General features: G+C 41.1%; 1 protein-coding gene across 2 annotated transcripts in view; it reads left to right on the top strand.

The window, feature by feature from the left end:
- The window catches only part of ATRN (attractin), a 175,812-nt gene that overhangs the window by 148,166 nt on the left and 8,137 nt on the right, over positions 1 to 19,509 (top strand). Inside the window, exons 26-28 of one of the 2 annotated variants that reach the window (XM_019950678.3) lie at positions 8,202 to 8,280; positions 11,693 to 11,800; positions 17,103 to 17,221. In XM_019950678.3, coding sequence (XP_019806237.1) covers positions 8,202 to 8,280; positions 11,693 to 11,800; positions 17,103 to 17,221 — 306 coding nt within the window. The remainder of the gene's footprint in view (positions 1 to 8,201; positions 8,281 to 11,692; positions 11,801 to 17,102; positions 17,222 to 19,509) is intronic. The other variant, XM_019950676.3, reaches the window with a different exon arrangement.

Here is a 19,509-nt window from a genome sequence, read left to right as displayed (position 1 = left end):
CTCTATACAGCTCCCCCCCCAGCACTCTGGCAGTTCTCCAGAACCCCCTCCCTCCTTGTATCCATATACTCTAGACTGACTGACTGACTTCTTCCTTCCTTCTCCCTTCCTCCCTCCGTCCCTCCCTCCCTTCCCCCCTTTCCTTTCCCTCTCTCATATGCTCACTCTCTCTTTCTCTCTCTCCCCCTCCCTCCTTCCCTCCTTCCTTCCTTTCTTCCTTCCTTTCTTTTAATTTTAAGAGACTTTATTTGTTTAAAGCAATTTTAGGTTTACAGCAAAATTGAGAGGAAGGTACAGAGATTTCCCATATACCCCCTGCCTCCACACATGCATAGCCTCCCCCATTATCAACATCACTTGCCAGAATTAAACATTTTTTACTAAAGATGAACCTACACTGATACATCATAATCATCCAAAGTTCATAGTTTACCTTAGGGTTCACACTTGGTGGTGTTGTACATCTGTGGGGTTTGGACAAATGTGTAATGTCATATCCATTTTCATAATATCAGAGTATTTTTACTACCCTAAAAATGGAGCCCCTTTTTTACTTTTTAGCTCTCTCTAATCTGGCTTCCATCCCAACACTGCATCTAATTTTTTTGTTGTTGAGGGCAGCTAGCACATCTCTATTGCTAAATCCAAAAGTTAGTCTTTAGTTCTTATCTTTTTGGCTTTGCAACAGTATCGGTCAACTGATCACCCTATCAGTGAGACTCTTCTTGCCTTTTGTGAGTCCATACTGCCCTGAAGCTGCTCTTTCTTGGCCTCCCTTGCTGAACTATCTTTTCTATTCAACTAATAATTGTTGCTATTCTTCCAGAGCTTGACCCTGGCCATCTCCTTACTGTGTGTTCTCAGGTTGAAGTCTGCCATCCCCATCTGCAGCATAACATGCCCAGAAATGAACTTTTTGATCCTTCCTCACCAGTCTTCCCCACATCACTAATTGGCAAATCATGCTGCTGATTCCAAGTCACTTCTTTCCCTTTCACACCCAAAAGGCATTCCGTCGCCACATCCCAGCAGTTACGGTTAGCAACCTGCCCTACCTCTACTCCCCACCCTAGCCCTAACCATCACAATCTCGCTAGTACTATTTCAGTTGATTTTAGCTCCTTTACAACCCACAAAAAGTCCAGAGGAGACCTTTAAAACCATGAATTAGTTTGTATCTAACCACTTATCTCATATCTAGTGGCTCTGCATTGTATCTAAAATAAAAACCAGGGTCCTGCATGAACTGGCCTCTGTTCACCTCTCCACCTTCACCTTACGCTACTCTGTTCTGCATTCCCATTACATGAGCCTCCTTCTGTTTCTTAGAAAGCACCAAGCTCCTTCCCACCTCATGGCATTTGCACATACTTTTCCTTCTTTCTGGAACGCTCTTCTCCTTACCCTTTACCTGTATACTTTTACCCATTGCTTTGTTTTTCCAAACAAAAACCAATTCTCTGACATCAACTGACTGTCCTACGATTCAGTTCTGACACTAACCACGTGAAATCAGTGCACACCCCACAGGTTAAGGGCTCAGTCCAACAAGACTGCTCCTACTTCAGACGTCAACCACAAATGGGTCCCAAGGCTACCCATACTTCTGCCTGGCCAAATACAAGTTTGGGTTGCTCCTGTGACCCCTCTCAGATTCAACAGTTTGCTGTTGCCTCACAGAACTCAGGAAAACACCATACTTAAAATTGCAGGTTTATTATAAAGAATACAACTCAGGAGCAACCCAGTGGTTGTTCAACAACCCAGAGTTGCATTGGGCAAGGTATGAAGGCAAGAGGGAGAGCACAGAGCTTCTATGCTCTTTCTGGGCATGACACACTCCCAGCACATCGATGTGTTCACCAACCCTGAAAGCCCCCCAAACCTCATCATTCCACATTTTATCAAGGTTTCATTGAGTAGGCATGATTGGTGAAATCACTGGTCATTGGTGATTGAACTCAATCTCCAGTCCCTCTACCCTCCTGTGGAGGGGAGGTGTGCTGGGGGGCTGAATGGTCTAACCCTTCAATCACATAATTCGTTTTTCTGGTGGTCAGCCCCGTCCAGAAGCTATTTAGGTCCTTCCCTCCCATGAGGGGAGAAAAGACACTCCTGAATTACATCTCCATAAACGTGTTATAAAAAATAGTTAATTCAGGGCTTCCCTGGTGGCGCAGTGGTTGAGAGTCCGCCTGCCGATGCAGGGGACGTGGGTTCGTGCCCCGGTCCCGGGAAGATCCCACATGCTGTGGAGCGGCTGGGCCCGTGAGCCACGGCCGCTGAGCCTGTGCGTCCGGAGCCTGTGCTCCACAACGGGAGAAGCCACAACAGTGAGAGGCCCGCATACTGCCAAAAAAAAAAAACAAAAAAAAAAGTTAATTCAGACTCAAAGCCACTGTCGTTTTTTTATACCCTTCTGTATTATATAAATTACTTTGTGTAGAAAACTGGTAAAGATACATTTTAAAGATTTTTTAAATCAAAATTAAAAGATAGTTTCTTCCTTTTTAAGGCTGAGTAATATTCTCTGTAAAGATAAACCACAATTTATCTGCTCACCTCCTGATAGACATTTAGGTTATTTCCAGTTTTTGACTGTTACAAATAAAGCCATTATGAACAGTTGTGTAAAAAAGAGGGGAGAGGATGCTCCTATCACATAGGAGATTTCAAGGGTTTTAGGAGCCCTGTGCCAGGAACTTGGGACAAAGACCATATGTATATTTCTTACTATACCACACTCATCCTTCAAATTTCGGCACAGTGTCACTTCCTCCAAGATTCCATCAATGAACCCCCAAACTAAATTCTCTCCCTTTGTTCTACCCTCCCAGGGAACTGTATTATTTTTCATCACGGTACTTATCACAGTTCTGTACTTGCGTACTATGTGTCCACAGTGAGACTCTAAGCTTTGGGAGAGCAGGTACAGTGTCTCTTTTGTTCACCCCTGTATACACACACACTTTCAGCATCTAGCACAGAGTCATGCTCCAATATATGTGAAAAGTAAAGCAGACCTTCAGGAGAAGCGCAGAGCCATGAGGGACCATAGACACCAACCTCTCTGAGGGGAAAAAAGCTCGTGGTGCTGCTGATAGGAATGCGGAGGCCGTATGCTAACTCAGTAGCTCCGATTAGCAGGTGTGTTATGTTCTTGGACCATGTGTACAGACTGAGGTGACTCAGCTGCCAAGTACCAACCCAGTGAGGATTAGTCACCTCAGCTGATTGGTGGAAGACTGAATGACACCATCAGAATCAATCAGGGACCACAGAATCTTGTGTAGAAAACAAGGACAGATGGTGTTCTCATCACTTCTCCCTTTTTTTGAATGTGGGAACCTTTGGAAAAGAATGCAGAACTTTGGTATCTAATGAAAACCTACTGTATAGCTCAGGGAACTCTACTTAGTGCTCTGTGGTGATCTAAATGGGAAGGAAATACAAAAAAGAGGGGATATATGTATACGCATAGCTGATTCACTTTGCTGTACAATAGAAACTAACACAACATTGTAAAGCAACTAAACTCCAATAAAAATTAATTTTAAAAAATTAAACTTAATTTAATTTCCACTAAGCTTCCATTGAATTCAAAGACAATAAAATAAAGGACTTTTGCTAAATATTAAAAAAAAAAAAAAGACTGCAGAACTTTGGTTTTTCTGGATTTTGTTTGGGAAGTAGAAATGATGAGCTTTTAGCTGAGAATGGAGTCCTTTTCATGAGCATGAGGAAGAAAATATTTTCCCAGAGCAAGTTAACCAGGTCCAAAAGGATATACATGAAACATGAGAGAAGGAAAGGTATACAGATAATTCTAAGCACTCTGAAGAATAGCTCATAGAATACAGAAGAGAGAATTAGAGTTGGGGTGGGGGTAGAAGGGGATAGCTCAGTGATTCAAATGAGAAAATATCAGTGTGAGATAAGTTAGAAAAGGACTCCCAGACTTGGGCACAGTGAAGAGTAATCTCTAGATCCAGATAAATCCATTAAGCCCTCTTTGTGTCTTAATTGAGATGCTCTCCCAGACTCCAGTAGGAGCCTTGTGTGTATAAAGGGGGAAATAATAAGACCCATTTGCTTGCTTTCTCTGAAAATCAAATGAGGTGATGCGTGTGAAAGAGCTTTGTATCTGAAAGTGATGTGGTAGTGTGGTCAGGTTAATGATTATTAGTAGAAGAGGGAGAGACAGACTAACACTCTGAACATCTGTGTCACTGGAGTTAGAGGTGCCTTAGAAGATAGCATTTGGGTGAGAATAAAAAGGAGAAGCAGGGGATGTCCAATAGGAGGCACTGACCAATAGGAGGGACTGTAATGGGAATTCCTGATATTGGCAAGGTATGTTTTTGTAAAACTTTTAATTATCTGAACTTCTGCTTAGGTCCTTGCCAGATTGACAGCAGACATTTTGACACATCCATGTCTTGTTGATCATTTCATTTTCCAGAAGATGGAAGTGATATGGGGTACTACCACTCTGGATCTAATTCAAACCAGAATGGTGAAGTGCACATCACAGGAACTTGGGAAGAAGCAGCAGTGTCTCTGTTTTAGATTGGTTGGGAGGTCAAGGCCAGGCCAAGAAGTGAATATGTAGTTTTTTTGTTTTTATTTTATTTATTTTTATTTTTGGCTTAGTTGGGTCTTAGTTGCAGTATGCAAGCTCTCTAGTTGTGGCACGGGCTCAGTTGTTGCAGTGCGTGGGCTTAGTTGCCTCGCGACATGTGGGATCTTAGTTCCCCGACCAGGGATCGGACCCACGTCCCCCGCATTGGAAGGCAGATTCTTAACCACTGGGCCACCAGGGAAGTCCCGAATATGTAGTTTTAGAAAGGCTAGACTTGCAAGGACAGGAAAAGCAAAGTTCAGTACACTCTCAAAAGTATCATTCTACTTACACAATTACAGTTAAGCTGGTGAAAAACATCCCCAAACACAGAGCTCTCAGAAAATATTGTGAGTTTTCAAAGATATATATTGATACAAAAGATGGAAAGAAAGACCTAGAGTCAAGACATGGATTTCTGAGCATAGTCTCAGGAAAGTGTAAGCCTCTGATAAGCAGGGACAGGTTTAGGACAAAAAAGGACAAAGGATTCTTGTTTTTTCCTAGGTACAGAGCTGAAAAGAAGTGAAAGACCCTTAGCCTGGGGCCAGTGTCCCTGTGTTGAAAGAGAGAAATACACTTCTTTAAGAATGATCTTTGAATGCCATAGGAAAATGTTAATAATTGCAAGGCTGAGTAATGAACACATAGAGATTCACTGGATCAGTCTCTCTTCTTTTGTGTATGTTTGAAAATTTCCATGATTTTTTAAAAAATTACATTTGTATTAAAAACTATAGAAAACAATTGATAAGAGGAACTGCAGTAAGATGAACAGAGTCACAGCCCCACCTGTCCCCAGATTAGTGGTAGGAAAAAAAAGAAGGGAGGGGTATCAGCAAGTGCCACCTTTTTTGAAATAACTAGTAAATTCTTCATTGTTGTGTTACCCTTGGAGAAATCATGCACATGTCAGCTTTGAGGAACAATCATTGTGTGTCGGTATGCTGTTTATGTCTCTCAGAAAAGCTGGAACAGACGGAAGAAACTGGGTTGTTGGTGTTTCTAACAGGTCTGCGTTGAAGACAGAAGCCCCTCAAGGATAAGGGGCACAGACCTTCTGAGCTGCACTGTTTCACAGTTCTGTGTTGAGGGTAGTCCAAGAGAGGCCCCTGAGTGACACCAGACTCCTTGCCTCTGAGGCCAGCCCTGTATTCAGCTGCATCAGCAGCATCCTGATCAACTCATGTGTTTCATGTTCTTCCATGTGGATTTGCTGCCACCATGTGTTTATCTATCTATTAGAATAAAAGTACCAGAAAGCAAGCTGATGGGGGGGAAAAAGCAGGATTATGCATGGAAACCATGAAAGACGAAAGAAGGTTACTCTTCTCAGACTCCCTTACTGCTTCTTCCTATTCTCCCCAACTTCTCAGTGTTGGGGTGCCCCTAAGACACTCTTCTCTATTTGTATTCATCCCCTTGATGACCTCATCCAGATTCATTACTTCAAATACCATGTATATGCTGATGACTCTCAAATGCTGTCTCCAGCCCAGACCTGGTAACCAGCCCCCAGTAGCTTTCAGGTAGATGTCTCAGAACTCAACATGTCTAAAACTAAACTCTCTGCTGTCTCGCACCTGCTCCCCTCAGAGTCTTCCCTGTCCAGGTTTGATGGCAAGTTCCTCAGACCCTGACTTCTCTCTTTTATACCCTACATCCAGCCCATCAGGAAATCCTATTTATTGCCTTGACCTTCAAGTCATGTCCAGATTCCAAAGTGCTTTTCACACCCCTGCTACCACCATCCTGGTTTGAGCCACCCTCATTTCTCACCTAGACTCCTGTTCTTTCTATTTCTGCGTTGCTACCTTAATGGTCTCCTTAGCATAAATTAAATCATGACACTTCTCTGCTCAAAAACCTGCACTGGCTCATCTCACTCAGTAAAATCCAACACCATTATAATGCCTTTTGGGCCCTCGTGATCTGCCCTCTTCTTACCTCTGTGTCTTTATCCCTGGCCTAACTTCCCTCCCCTACTCCAGTAACACTGGCCTCCTGAGGTGCCTCAAGAAATCCCAGGCACATCCTTGCCTCAGGCTTTGCACTGGCTGACCCTGGTTGCCCAGGTGCATTTCTGCAGACCTTCACAAGCCACCTCCCACACATCCTCTATGTCTTAGCTCAGATGTCACCTTCTCAAGAATTAAGGCCCACCCACTCTGACCATTCTGCTTTAGAGTGCCACTGTCACTCCTGAACCTCTTTACCCTTAACATCTTTTTATCTGTGTAGTATTTACTCCCTTCTGACATGCTCTATAATTTACTCACTTATTTTGTTTACTGTTTACCTCCATCTGCTGAAATGTAAACTCCATGGGAAAAGTGGTCTTTTGTTCTGTTCACTGGTGTATTCCATGAGCCTAGAACAGGACCTGCCTCAATAAAGTACTGATAAAAAGAAAAATAGAAACTGTCAGAAAGGAGGAAGGATCATCAGTGTCAGGACAGCCGGGAGGACCAGCAAGATAGGAACTGAAGACTCTCCACTGAGTGATAACCTGGGGAGCTTCTCTTTTGTCAGGGGACCCAGTGGAGGGGTCTGCACTCTGTGCCTCTTAGGGAAGTGGTGGGCTGAGGGAGGCTTAATTTCTATTTCTGAAAGGGCAGAAGCTCAGTCCTCCTAGCACCTTAGAGGACCTGTCACCAGCCAGCTGTGGAGGCCTGTCTTCAGCGATCTGTGCATTGAACCTGCCTCTCGTAAAGCCAACCCCATCCTGCAAACACAGAGCTCAGCAAGAGAGTACCCAACTACAGGGGCGGAAAGCCTTGTGTCTGCTTGTAACACCCTGGAACAGTACTCTGTAATAAGCCCCTTTTACAAGTTAATGAGTGAAAATGCCAATTTTAAAATTATTTAGCGGTTACTAACAGGTTTATTTGTTAGGCTCATTAGTCCTTTTAATCAGAAGTCAGTCATTCTCTTTGCTGTCACAGTAGCTTTTCAAACCATTCGGTGCCTGATTTAAGAGGCATTGAATCTTGAGAGAACATTGAAATCATTTGCAGTTATAAGACCACTGGGACTTCGTCTTCTCCTAATACTTTTAAGAAAGTTGTTGGCTTGAATTTAGTTGTTTTATTTTATTTAAAAAATAGGTATTTACTTTGAATATATATTACTACATATAAATTTATTGTTCCTTATGAAAAGCTGGTTGTTACTTTGATAGTTAACTTTTCTCACTTTTTTAGACTTTACCAGTAGATTTTTGCTAATTTGATTAAATAGCATGCTTGTTACTTGTCATAATTATCATAGAATTGTTTTTATTATTTGGGATAAGCCATGATGGACCATTCTGATAAAGGCCGGCAGGAAATCAAGGCTCTCCTCTCAGAGTACCTTGCGGAGACAGTATTGTCTAGTTGGGTCGGGAAGCCCAGCTTATCAAAGTCTTCTCACACTTTGTTTCCTGTGAACCAGGACATGGTTGTGATGACTCATCAGAAAGGAGCTTGGAGTTGGTATTTGGGGGATTGTTTCCCTGCCTGACATGGGGTGTAGATGACAGTGTGCTGATTCTGGGGGTTGGAATAATAACTCAGTACTTTCCTTTCCTTTCTCACAGTTGTTTCCTCTCTTTGCTCCTGGTGGCTGCTGTGGTTTGGAAGATCAAACAAAGTTGTTGGGCTTCCAGACGTAGAGAGGTAAGCCTCAGTGGTTAAAGATTAATGAATCCCTGTAAGAACTTTTTCCTTCGTATTTCCCTTAAGCAAGTCAGTTTTGCTATTTAGTGATAATTGATGGATATATCTATAGAGAGAGTAATGTATGGTCAGTAGACTTCAATCAGTGCTATGTAAGCTATAGTTCATTCTGCACCACATGGTTTTAACTTTCTAAAAGGAAACTAAGAATCATATTGACTTACAGGTGAAGTCAGTTTTTTTATCCTTCCTACCAGAAGCTGGTTCCTTAGCTCAGGCTGGAGATCTGAAGGCTTAGTAGCACAGCCTTTACAGGAGCCTTTCATGAGGATGAGAGTAAAATATCAAAAGTTTCTCATTATTCAAGGAAAGATAAATGTGTGTCTAATTAAGTATTTGCTTGAGTTCTATTTATTAATGAGTGTTGATTTATTTCCAGAGCTCCATTCCGAAAGTAATATTAATAAGTCCAGAAAATATTTATAATTGGCAAATCAAATAAACTTGATGAAAAATTACAACACAAAAACTGCTTATTGCAACTTTCACTTGTGTATTTACTCTGCGTTTTAGTCATCATGTCTATTGCATTGTTGCTAAATAGAAGTGCACTAAGATCTAGACTTTGTGCTCTTTGGTTTTCTATATAAAACTTGATCTATAGACAAGATTTAGAGGAGAACAGAAATATCTAAAATCAAAATTCACAAGCATGCAGCACTGTTCATAGAACATTAGTGTCTGTAATGGGGTTAAGATAGGCTTCAGGATATGAGCCTCTTCCTGGGGGCCGTGACACCTTTTCTGACCCATGTAAAGGTGATGTTATCATAGAGGTAGCGTTACAGCCTCTTTATTATGATTTTAAAAATTCAGTGGATAACTTATTCAGAGGTTTTTTTCTTTTTAATAGCTCTATTACTAAGATATTTTAAAATCTCAACAAATAGCACAGTATTCTGAAAAAATATGTTATCCAAATGTGTAATAAAAAAGTGAGAAGCCATATAAACTAGTACCAAGGAAGGAATCAAAAACTTGTCAAGATATTACTCTCTCCACAAAGGGTATTAGACCCAAGGAGTTTCAATTTGAGATGAGTTTATGGAGATAATAATAGTCTATTTCTTCTTGGGTGCTTATGAGAATTAATTATTTCCAAAATATATAAACGGTTCCAGGGTAAAGGAAAAGATGGGAAGTGTAAAAGAATCCTGATACATTTTATGCTTCAAAACCTTGAAACCAAAACCTGAGAAATGTAACACCAAAAAGTAAAGACCAGTTGTATAATGACTGTACGTGCAGCAGTCTAGTTTACCAGTGTAGAAAAGGGATCATTTCACACCAGAAAACCTACTAGGATATGTTATATCAGTAGGTAAAAAATAAAACCTAAATTTTCGGTAGTGGCCAAGTTATCATTTAGTCATTTATTGATATTAACACTCATTCCTAGTTTAAAAACAAAACTCTTAGTAAACTCAAAAATAATACCTCCTCAACACTCTGAAGAATAACCAGATAACCAACATCACCCATGATAAAAAAAATACTAGAGTTTGTATCCAATAAAATCCAGACAAGTTAGTCATATTAAGAACTGACATTTGAGCATTTCTAAATTGCAGGCACTGTTGTAAGAGGTTTTATATAGATTAACTAATTTAATCCTCACAACAACCCTATAAAATAGTGACACTAGTCCTTTTTCACAGATAGAGGAACTGAGGCTCAGAGAGGCAAAGTAACTTACCCATCACCACACAGTTACAATAAAGACACCAAACTGGGCTTTAAACTTAGGACTTCCATCTTCACAGACCATGTTTCTAATCACAAAGTAGTCCCCATAGTCACTTACTTTTGTTCTGGGTATTCTAGACTCTGCACTAAGAGAAATAGAAATAAGAAGTTTTGTCACTTTCGGAAAGGGAATAAAATTATTATTTTCATATAAGATGATTAAAACATCATATAGATTTACCTGCATAAAATTACTAAAGTATATAAAAAATAAACAAATGAATAACATAGAAGACAAACAACCAACTGGAAAATATTTGCAGTGTACATGAAAGAAAATAAGATGAACACCTTGCAGAGAAGAGGTTTTCCCCAAAAAAAGTATGCTTATTACACAGTTGATCAACCAATAAACTAAGCTTTTACCTTTGTGACTTAAAATTTCTCTGTTACTGTGAACCTGACCATTCAAAATATATTTTATCTTTTCTAAAATATCATTCATGATTTATCCCTCTCAGAACTGTAGAAAAGTGATGTGATATTTTTTATAACAAAAATAATAGCAGCTAATACTGCTTAAGTCATTGCTACATACCAGGCCCTATTTTAAGTGCCTTTACTCACATTATCTCCTTGTCATAAAGGAACTAGACTGGGAACTGTCTCACTGTGACTCCACACTTAGAATAGCAGAGAACCCAGAGGAGGGTTGTTGTTATATGTATTTGTTGAGTAAATGGACCAATAGCTTTGTGAGATGTAGGAATGTGATTATTGACATGTTAACACAATGTTTAATATAAAAATGCCCTTCTAAAACAGAGCCATGATCTATCCAGCCCAAGATTCTGTCTCCTACAATAGTTCCAAGGAAGTGGTCGAAGTAGGGCCTCATTGTCTTCCACAGCATGACCTCAGAGCTTCAGTGACATGCCCAGATTTATGATATCCCTAATGATATATGATTGACAACACACCACGTACTAGGCACTGTGCTAGTTAAAGCATCTCATTTAATCCTACTGATACTTTTATGGGATTAAAAACCCATTTCAGAGAGGAGGGAACTGAAACCCAGAGACTTTAAACACCTTTTTAAAAGTCACACAGCTGGAGAGTGTTGAAGCAGATATTCATATCCAAGCCTCCCTAAATCCAGAGCCCCTAGTTGTCCCTCTGCTCTGCAAAACTTCATGGTTTTTTGTGTTTAGCTTATACCACCTCTCTGAATAAAGAGCTCTTTCAGTTCCTATCTACTGTATAACAAAGGATAGTTTTTGTTGCTGTGTAAATACTTGGTTCAAGTTTCAGCAGGAAAAAAGAAAGCCTGGCTTTAATCTAGTAATAAAAATGTAAGGAGATAGGATAATTTATTTTATGTGTTTAATAAGCAGGCATCATAGCATTATATCCATCAGTACATTAGTATGTATCTCTAACAGATAAGGACTTTTTCTTTAATATAACAATACTGTCATCACAGCCAACAAAATTAAAATGTTAATACCTGGTCCATGTCCAGTTTTCCCCAGCTGTCTCAAAAATATCGTTTTGGACTTGATTTGTTTGAATCAGGGAGGATGAGGTATTTTTAATATGTAGTATTCTCTAATAAAATCCCCTCAGTACTCTTTGCATTAATGATTGCTGTATTACTTATCAGCAACTTCTTCGAGAGATGCAGCAGATGGCCAGTCGTCCCTTTGCCTCTGTAAATGTTGCCTTGGAAACAGATGAAGAGCCTCCTGATCTTATTGGGGGAAGTATAAAGGTGAGATTGTATTTCAAAAGTCCCTGTGACTTAACTTATCAAAACTCATGCTTCTAAGTCTGGGGAACCAGAGAGAGCAAGAGCCTCATTCTGTTGCCTCTTATGTTATCCTCCCTCTTTCTTCTTAACAGTAAGTCCACACACTGAAAGTGTCAGGTATTCTTTTGCTTTCATTTTCTAATCTTTGATTCATGTTGTTAAGCAGTCTCATATTCAGGGAATTTTAAAATGTAAATAACTTGTCTGATATTCTTGTAAGTTTTCTGTGGCGTAATACTTGAAAACTTGAAAATAGCTAAATTGAACCATTGTTCCTTATAAGTATTTTGGGGGATTTTTTAAAAGGGGAAAAATCATGATTGACTATGAATTCTGTAGTCAAAATAAATAATTCTGATCCCCCCACCATGATGAAGAAAATGATAAGACTTTCTCTTTTAACAAAATGATGAAATATTTCAGATACTCTTGGGAAACAGCTATATGTTCGTGGAGATATGTATACACACACATATATACATATGTATATGTATGTGTATATATTTTATATATATATATATATATATATATATATATATATAAAACCTGTATGTCCTAACATGCTTATTAAAGCATTACTGAGCTTACAGGAAGTATGTGAGATTTCCAGGGACCACTCTCCTTTCCCTCCTCCAAAAAAGAACAAACCATGAACCAAAACCAGAGCCATGCGTGGTCTAAAGTGGTTCTAGACTGGTAACACCCCACATCTCACAGCTGAAGTAGATGCAGATCCTGTCTGAGGGAAAACATACCCAATTCAGCCATGTAGGACTCCCATAGATCAAGACCAAGGAATCAGTGATCACCAAGGACAAAAGAGAAAAGCCATGAATAAGAGTCAGCAGAAGCAACAGAAGTGGCACCTAATGAATATAATATAGCTCTGTATGAAATGTTTAAAGAAACGAAAGATAGAATCATAAAGATAAGGAAGCCATGAGAGTCAAGAATGGCCAATCACACCTGAAAAAGAACCAAATGGAACTGTTAGAAATGGAAAATACAGTAGTTGAAATTTTTTAAATAATTCAGTTTACATGTTAAACAGCACGTCAGACACAAGTAAGGAGAGAGCTTTTGAGCTGGAAGATGACTCTGAAGAAACTACACAGGCTGCAGAACAGAGACAAGGAGATGGAAAATATGACAGATAATGAGAATATGGAGGATAGAATGAGAAAACTTAACATATATATTATCACAGTCCCAGAACAAATGAATGGAGGAGAGGCAATATTCAAAGAGCTGAGAATTTTCCAGAACTGATGGAAGACATGATTATACAGATTCTAGCAAAACATATTGTAAGCAGGAGTAAGGAAAGAAAGCAGAGGGAAGGCAGGGGTGAAAGAAAACTACAGTTGGGTTTATCATAGTGAAACTGTAGAACTCCAAAGACAAAGAGAATGTCTTAAAATTAGCCAGAACAAAAAAAGATCACTACAACGTGGAGAAATTGGAACCCTTGTGTACTGTTAGTGGGAATGAAAATGATGCAGCTGCTGTGGAAAACAGTATTTCTCTTCCTCAAAAAAATAAAAATATGGCTTCCCTGGTGGCACAGTGGTTGAGAGTCCGCCTGCAGATGCAGGGGACACAGGTTCGTGCCCCAGTCCAGGAGGATCCCACGTGCCGCGGAGCGGCTGGGCCCGTGAGCCGTGGCCGCTCAGCCTGCGCATCCGGAGCCTGTGCTCTGCAATGGGAAAGGCCACAACAGTGAGAGGCCCGTGTACCAAATAAAATAAAAATAAAAATAGAATTATTTATTATATGATCTAGCAATTCTATTTCTGGGTATATATCCAAAAGAATTGAAAGCAGGGTCTTGAAGATATATTTGCACACCGTGTGCATAGCAGCTTTATTCACAGTAGCTAGAAGTTGGAACCAACCTATGTGTCCATTGAGGTATGAATGGATAAACAGAATGTGGTATATATATACAATGGAATATTACTCAGCCTTAAAAAGGAAAGAAAGTCTGACCAATGCTACATAGATGAACATAGGTGAACCTTGAAGACATTATGCTAAGTGAAAGCCAGTCACAAAAAGACAAACACTGTATGATTTCACTTATATAAGGTACCTTGAGTAGTCAACTTCATAGAGACAGAAAATAGAATGGTAGTTGCCAGGGTCTTGGGAGAGGAAGGAATGGGGAGTTGCCATTTAATGGGTATAGAGTTTCAGTTTTCCAAGATGAAGGAGTTTTGGAGATGGATGCTGGTGATGGTTGCACAACAATATAAATGTACTTAATACCACTGAACTGTATACCTAAAAATGGTTAAGATAGTAAATTTTGTTATGTGCATTTTACCACATTAAAAAATAACTGGGGAAAAAAAGACAGATCACCTACAAAGGAATGACAGAGTGACAGCTGACTGACTTCTCAGGAGCTACAAGAGAGAAGAAGAATGTCTTCAAAGTATTGAAAGAGAAGAACTGCCAACCTAGGTTAGTGTACCCAGTAACTACCTTCCAAGAACAAGGATAAAATAAAGATATCCTCAGATTATGGGAAATACCGAGCACTTGCCACCAACAGGCGTGTATAAAAGAAATGTCTAAAGGATGTGCTAGAGAGGAGGGAAATTACCCCAGGAGGGTGGAATAAGAGGGAATAGTGAGTAAATCAGATGGTAAACATGTGCCTAAATCTAAGCAAACGTTGTCCTGATAAAATAGTGATAATTTGTGGGATTGAGAAGAATAGACAAGCCTGAGTGACACCCCGTGTCACACATACGGCACAGCCGGCTGCTCTTTAAAATGCTGTCTTGACTTTCCTGTCAGGACACCACACACCTTCTGGCTGTTCTGTGCTCTGTATTCTTCGTTCAACCCTCTTCATCTCCCAACATCTTTTAACAGTCGTAGCCATCTCAGGCTCAGTCTTTGCGCCTCTTCTCACATCTTTTACACCTACACCATTGGTGATTGTCTTAGTCTGTTCAGGCTGCTATAAAAAGTATCAGAGACTGGGTGGCTTATAAGTAATGGAAATTAATTTCTCACAGTTCTGGAGGCTGGGAAACCCAAGATCAAGGTGCTGGCAGATTAGGTGTCTGGGGAAGGCTTGCTTTCTGGTTTATAGATAGTGACTTCTAGCTGTAATCTTTTTTTTTTTTTTTTGGCCACACCATGCAGCTTGCACCATGGGATCTTAGTTCCCCGATCAGGGATTGAACCTGGGTCCTTGACAGTGAAAGTGCAGAGTCCTAACCACTGGACCACCAGGGAATTCCCTCTAGCTGTAATTTTACGTTGTAGGAGGGGTGAGGGAGCTCTCAGGGTCTCTTTTCTAAGGGCACTAATGCCATTCATGAGGGCTGTGCCCTCATGACCTAATCATCTCCCAAAGGCCCTACTTCCAAATATTATCACATTGGGTATTATAATTTAACATATGGGACTTCCCTGGTGGCTCAGTGGTTAAGAATCCACCTGCCAGTACAGGGGACACAGGTTTGATCCCTGGCCTGGGAAGGTCCCACATACTGCGGAGCAGCTAAGCCCATGCACCACAACTGTGGAGCCCACGTACTGCAACTACTGAAACCCGCCTGCTTTCGGGCCTGCGTGCCGCAACTACTGAGCCCACATGCTGCAACTACTGAAGCCCCTGCGCCTAGAGCCCATTCTCCACAACAAGAGAAGCCACCATAATGGGAAGCCCACGCACCACAATGAAGAGTAGCCCCGGTTCGTCGCAACTAGAGAAAGCCCACGCACAGCAACGAAGACCCAGCGCAGCCCCCCAAAAAAATTTAGCATATGAATTTTGGGAGTACACAAATATTCAGACCATAGCAGTGATCTTATCCATCATGTATTTAAACACCATGATATTTAAACCTCTCCACTCAAACCTCTCCTGTGAGTATCCAACTCATATATCAAATTGCTTGCTCAGTGTTCCCACTTGGATGTCTTAATAAGCATCTTAACAAATTTAACATGTTCAAAACTGAGTTCTAAATACTGTTCCCCACACCTGCTCCTCTGGCATAACTTCCCCAACTCATCATCCTAGTTGCTCAGGCCAAAATTGTCCTTGACTCGTCCTTGCTCTCATCCTCATTGGATAGCCAGTCCATCAGCAAATCTTTTTGACTTTATCTTCAAAAATATTTCCTGACCACTGTGCACCACCTCCACCACTGTTACCTATCACCTTGATCTAGGCCATTATCCTCTTCCACCTAGGTTTTTGCAGTTGCTTCATAACTGGTTTCCCCACTTCTGCCATTTCACTCATCTATTCATTTCCCTGTGCTGTAGTCACAGTGGTTCTGGAAATGATTTTCTTCAATTTGAAGAAATTGATGGCACAATTCTAAAGATGGCTCCCAAGATTCCTGTCTTATGGATATTCAATCAAACACTACTCCAGGTTCTGCTATGAAGAGATTTTGCAGAAGTAATTAAAGTCTGAGGGTAGTTGATATTAAGATATAAGGAGAGCTTTCTCTGGCTGGTGGCAGAAGAGGAAGCATGACAAGAACTTGAGCACCATTAGTGGTTTCAAGCTGGAGGGACCAGGTAGGGGGGAATGTGAGTGGCCTCCAAGAGAAGAGTGGCCCCTGGCTGATCGCTAGCAAGGAAATGGGGACCTTAGACCTAGAGATGGAAGGAACTGGATTCTGCCAACTTTAATGAGTTTTGAAGCAGGTTCTTCCCCAGTGCCTCCTGGTAAAAGTGGAATGCAGCTGATAACTTGACTTCCACCTTCTGAAGACAAGAGCTGAGACCCTTGAGACTTTTGTGAGATAGAGCTGAGAATTTTTCCAGAACTCATAGAAGACATGAATAGGACCTATATCCCTAAGCAGAGAGCCCTACAGAGCTCTTGCCTGGACTTCTGACCTACAAAATTGAGATAATAAATAGGTGCTGCTTTAAGCACCGAAGTTTGTGATTTGTTTCATAGCAATAGAAACTAATATAGGGGCATCTTTAAAAATCACATCTAGGGCTTCCCTGGTGGCGCAGTGGTTGAGAGTCCGCCGGCTGATACAGGGGACACGGGTTCGTGCCCCGGTCCGGGAGGATCCCACATGCCGCAGAGCGGCTGGGCCTGTGAGCCACGGCTGCTGAGCCTGCGCGTCCGGAGCCTGTGCTCCGCAACAGGAGAGGCCACAGCAGTGAGAGGCCCGCATACCGCAAAGAAAAAAAAAGTCACATCTAAAGGCTGGTGAAGGTGTTTCTTCAGAAACGCTGCTTTAGGTAATTCTTTGTTTTTTTCCACCAGACTGTTCCCAAGCCCATTGCCCTGGAGCCATGTTTTGGCAACAAAGCTGCTGTCCTCTCTGTGTTTGTGAGGCTCCCTCGAGGCCTCAGTGGAATCCCTCCTCCTGGGCAGTCGGGTGAGTAGATGAGGGTCATTGACAAATGAGGTTTATGTTTTAGATGTGTGAAGGCTCCTTCCCTTTTGTAGAGAACTTGGTTATAAAAGCGATATTGCATTCAGGCAGACCTCGGAGATATTGCAGGTTTGGTTCCAGAAAACGTCAATAAAGCAAATATCACAATAAAGCGAGTCACATGAATTTTTTGGTTTCCCAGTGCATATAAGTTATGTCTACATTATACTGTAGCCTGTTATGGTGCAATAGCATTATGTCTAAAAAGACAAGGTACATCCTTAATTTAAAAATGCTTTATTGCTAAAAATGCTAACTATTATCTGACAATGCAGGGTTGCCATAAACCTTCAATTTGTTAAACAACAATGACAACACAGTATCTGTGAGGCACAGTAAAGTGGGGTATACCTGTAGGCCCTGCCTCCTGTCGTTGTGAGGATTTGGAGAGATGATCCCATTGCCACTGTATTCCTAACCTATCTTTCCTGAGGTCACCATTCCTTCCTGGGAAAAATCTGGATCTCCTCACTGCCCCAGCCTTCTCAGCCTGCCAGTGGTATTGATGCTTCTGGCCAAACCTTCTTTGCCGCCAGTGTTTCCAGTCCCCCGCGTCTGTGTTGCTCCTTTACTATCTTTTTCCTTGCTCTGCCTCTAAATGTAGGCTTTCTCCCTCTTCACTCCATATGCTCTTCCTCAATCATCTTACTTACTCTCATGGCTTCCAGCTAGCTCCCTCAAGCTAGTGGCTCTCAAATTGGTATTTCTAACACTATTTCTTTTTCTGTATTTATGTATTTCTTTTTCTTTTTCACTCTAAGTATAAGGCACAAACAACAATTATAACATCCTAAAGGAAGTTTTTGAAAATTTATTCACAATTCTACCATCCAACACCCACCAATTTTCACCGTTCTGTTTCCTTTCCAGCCCTTATCAGCAATTTAGTTGCAATGATTGTATAACTAATTTTTATTCTTCTTTTTTCATGTAACTATCATAAACATTTTTACAACTTACTATATAGTGTTTTATCCATCTTTTACACTACTCCATGAAATACTTGAATCATAATTTAGATAAACATTCTTTTACTGTTGAACATGAAGGAAATATGGAATATAGTTTTGGAAGTATTTTGATTAATCATGGAGTACTTTGGAGGGATGCCTCAGACATGTTTTAGACAACTTTCAGTTGAGATGATTCTGCAGGCCTCCACTCGACTCAGCTTTCAGAAGGTCTGGGTCCGTGGTGTTCTTATGAGGGAGGATATTAGGCATGGCCAGGTCAGGATTTATTGTCTTCATTTCATAAGCGAATGGCTTGATTTGCCCTCATCTAGGGATTCCTGTGAGTTCAGCCCCTAACTTGGCCTTGTCCATGTTGAGGGCAGAATGACCCATTAACCTGACACTCTGGAGCAGTATCTCCTGCCCAGCTCAGCAGACATTGACTGGTGCTCCCTGAGGGCAAGGTACTGGCTGGGGCTGGGAGGGGAGCGGTGACAGGCTTGCAACACTGTGGCCTTTCCTGCGCCAGACTTTGCCTGATGTGCCCCAACCCCCTGGACTCCTGACGAAGACCTGCTCACTACTTGAGAGCTACCCCAAGGGTGGGGCCATCCCTGCCACCCCTTCTGTATCCCCCATTTCATTCATTCATTCATTCATTTTTATTGAAGTATAGTTGATTTACAGTACTATATTAGGTTCAGGTGCACAACATAGTGATTCAATATTTTTAATAGATGGTACTGCCTTTAAAGTTATTACAAAATAATGGCTAATCTCCTTTCCAGTCTCTACACCTTAAGGTTTCTCCTGCTAAACGCTGGGCTTTTTTCTTTTTCATTGTGAGCTTATTATTCCCAAAAATAAAGTAATCACTGTCTTTCCCAGGTTAATATCTCTAATTCTTGTCCTCCTTGCCAAGCTTCACACCCAATTATTCTATTGCCTACTTGAAATGTCCACTTGGATACCTCAAGGTCTTATCAAGCCTAAAATGTCCAAAATGGAGCTTGCCCTCCTTCTAACCAGTTGGTCCTTTGATCTCCATCTCAGTAAAGGAATTCATTATTCAGCCAGTTGCTCAAGCCAGAAACTCAAGAGTCATCCTAGGCAGTCCTCACCTCTCTATGTATAATTCACGGGCGAGTTCTGCTGGTCCTACATCTGGAGTCTCATTCTTCCACGTTGTTTCATTTACTCTACCACGTCTCTCATCTAACCTCAGCTGCCATCTCTCCCCTGTAGTCTGCTTCTTCTACCCTTGACCTCTAAAATCACAGCC

The sequence above is a fragment of the Tursiops truncatus genome, chromosome 15, assembly GCF_011762595.2.
Source record: "Tursiops truncatus isolate mTurTru1 chromosome 15, mTurTru1.mat.Y, whole genome shotgun sequence".
NCBI lineage: Eukaryota > Metazoa > Chordata > Mammalia > Artiodactyla > Delphinidae > Tursiops > Tursiops truncatus.
The sequence above is the reverse complement of the archived record's forward strand: the minus strand, read 5'-3'. Positions and strand labels throughout refer to the sequence as shown.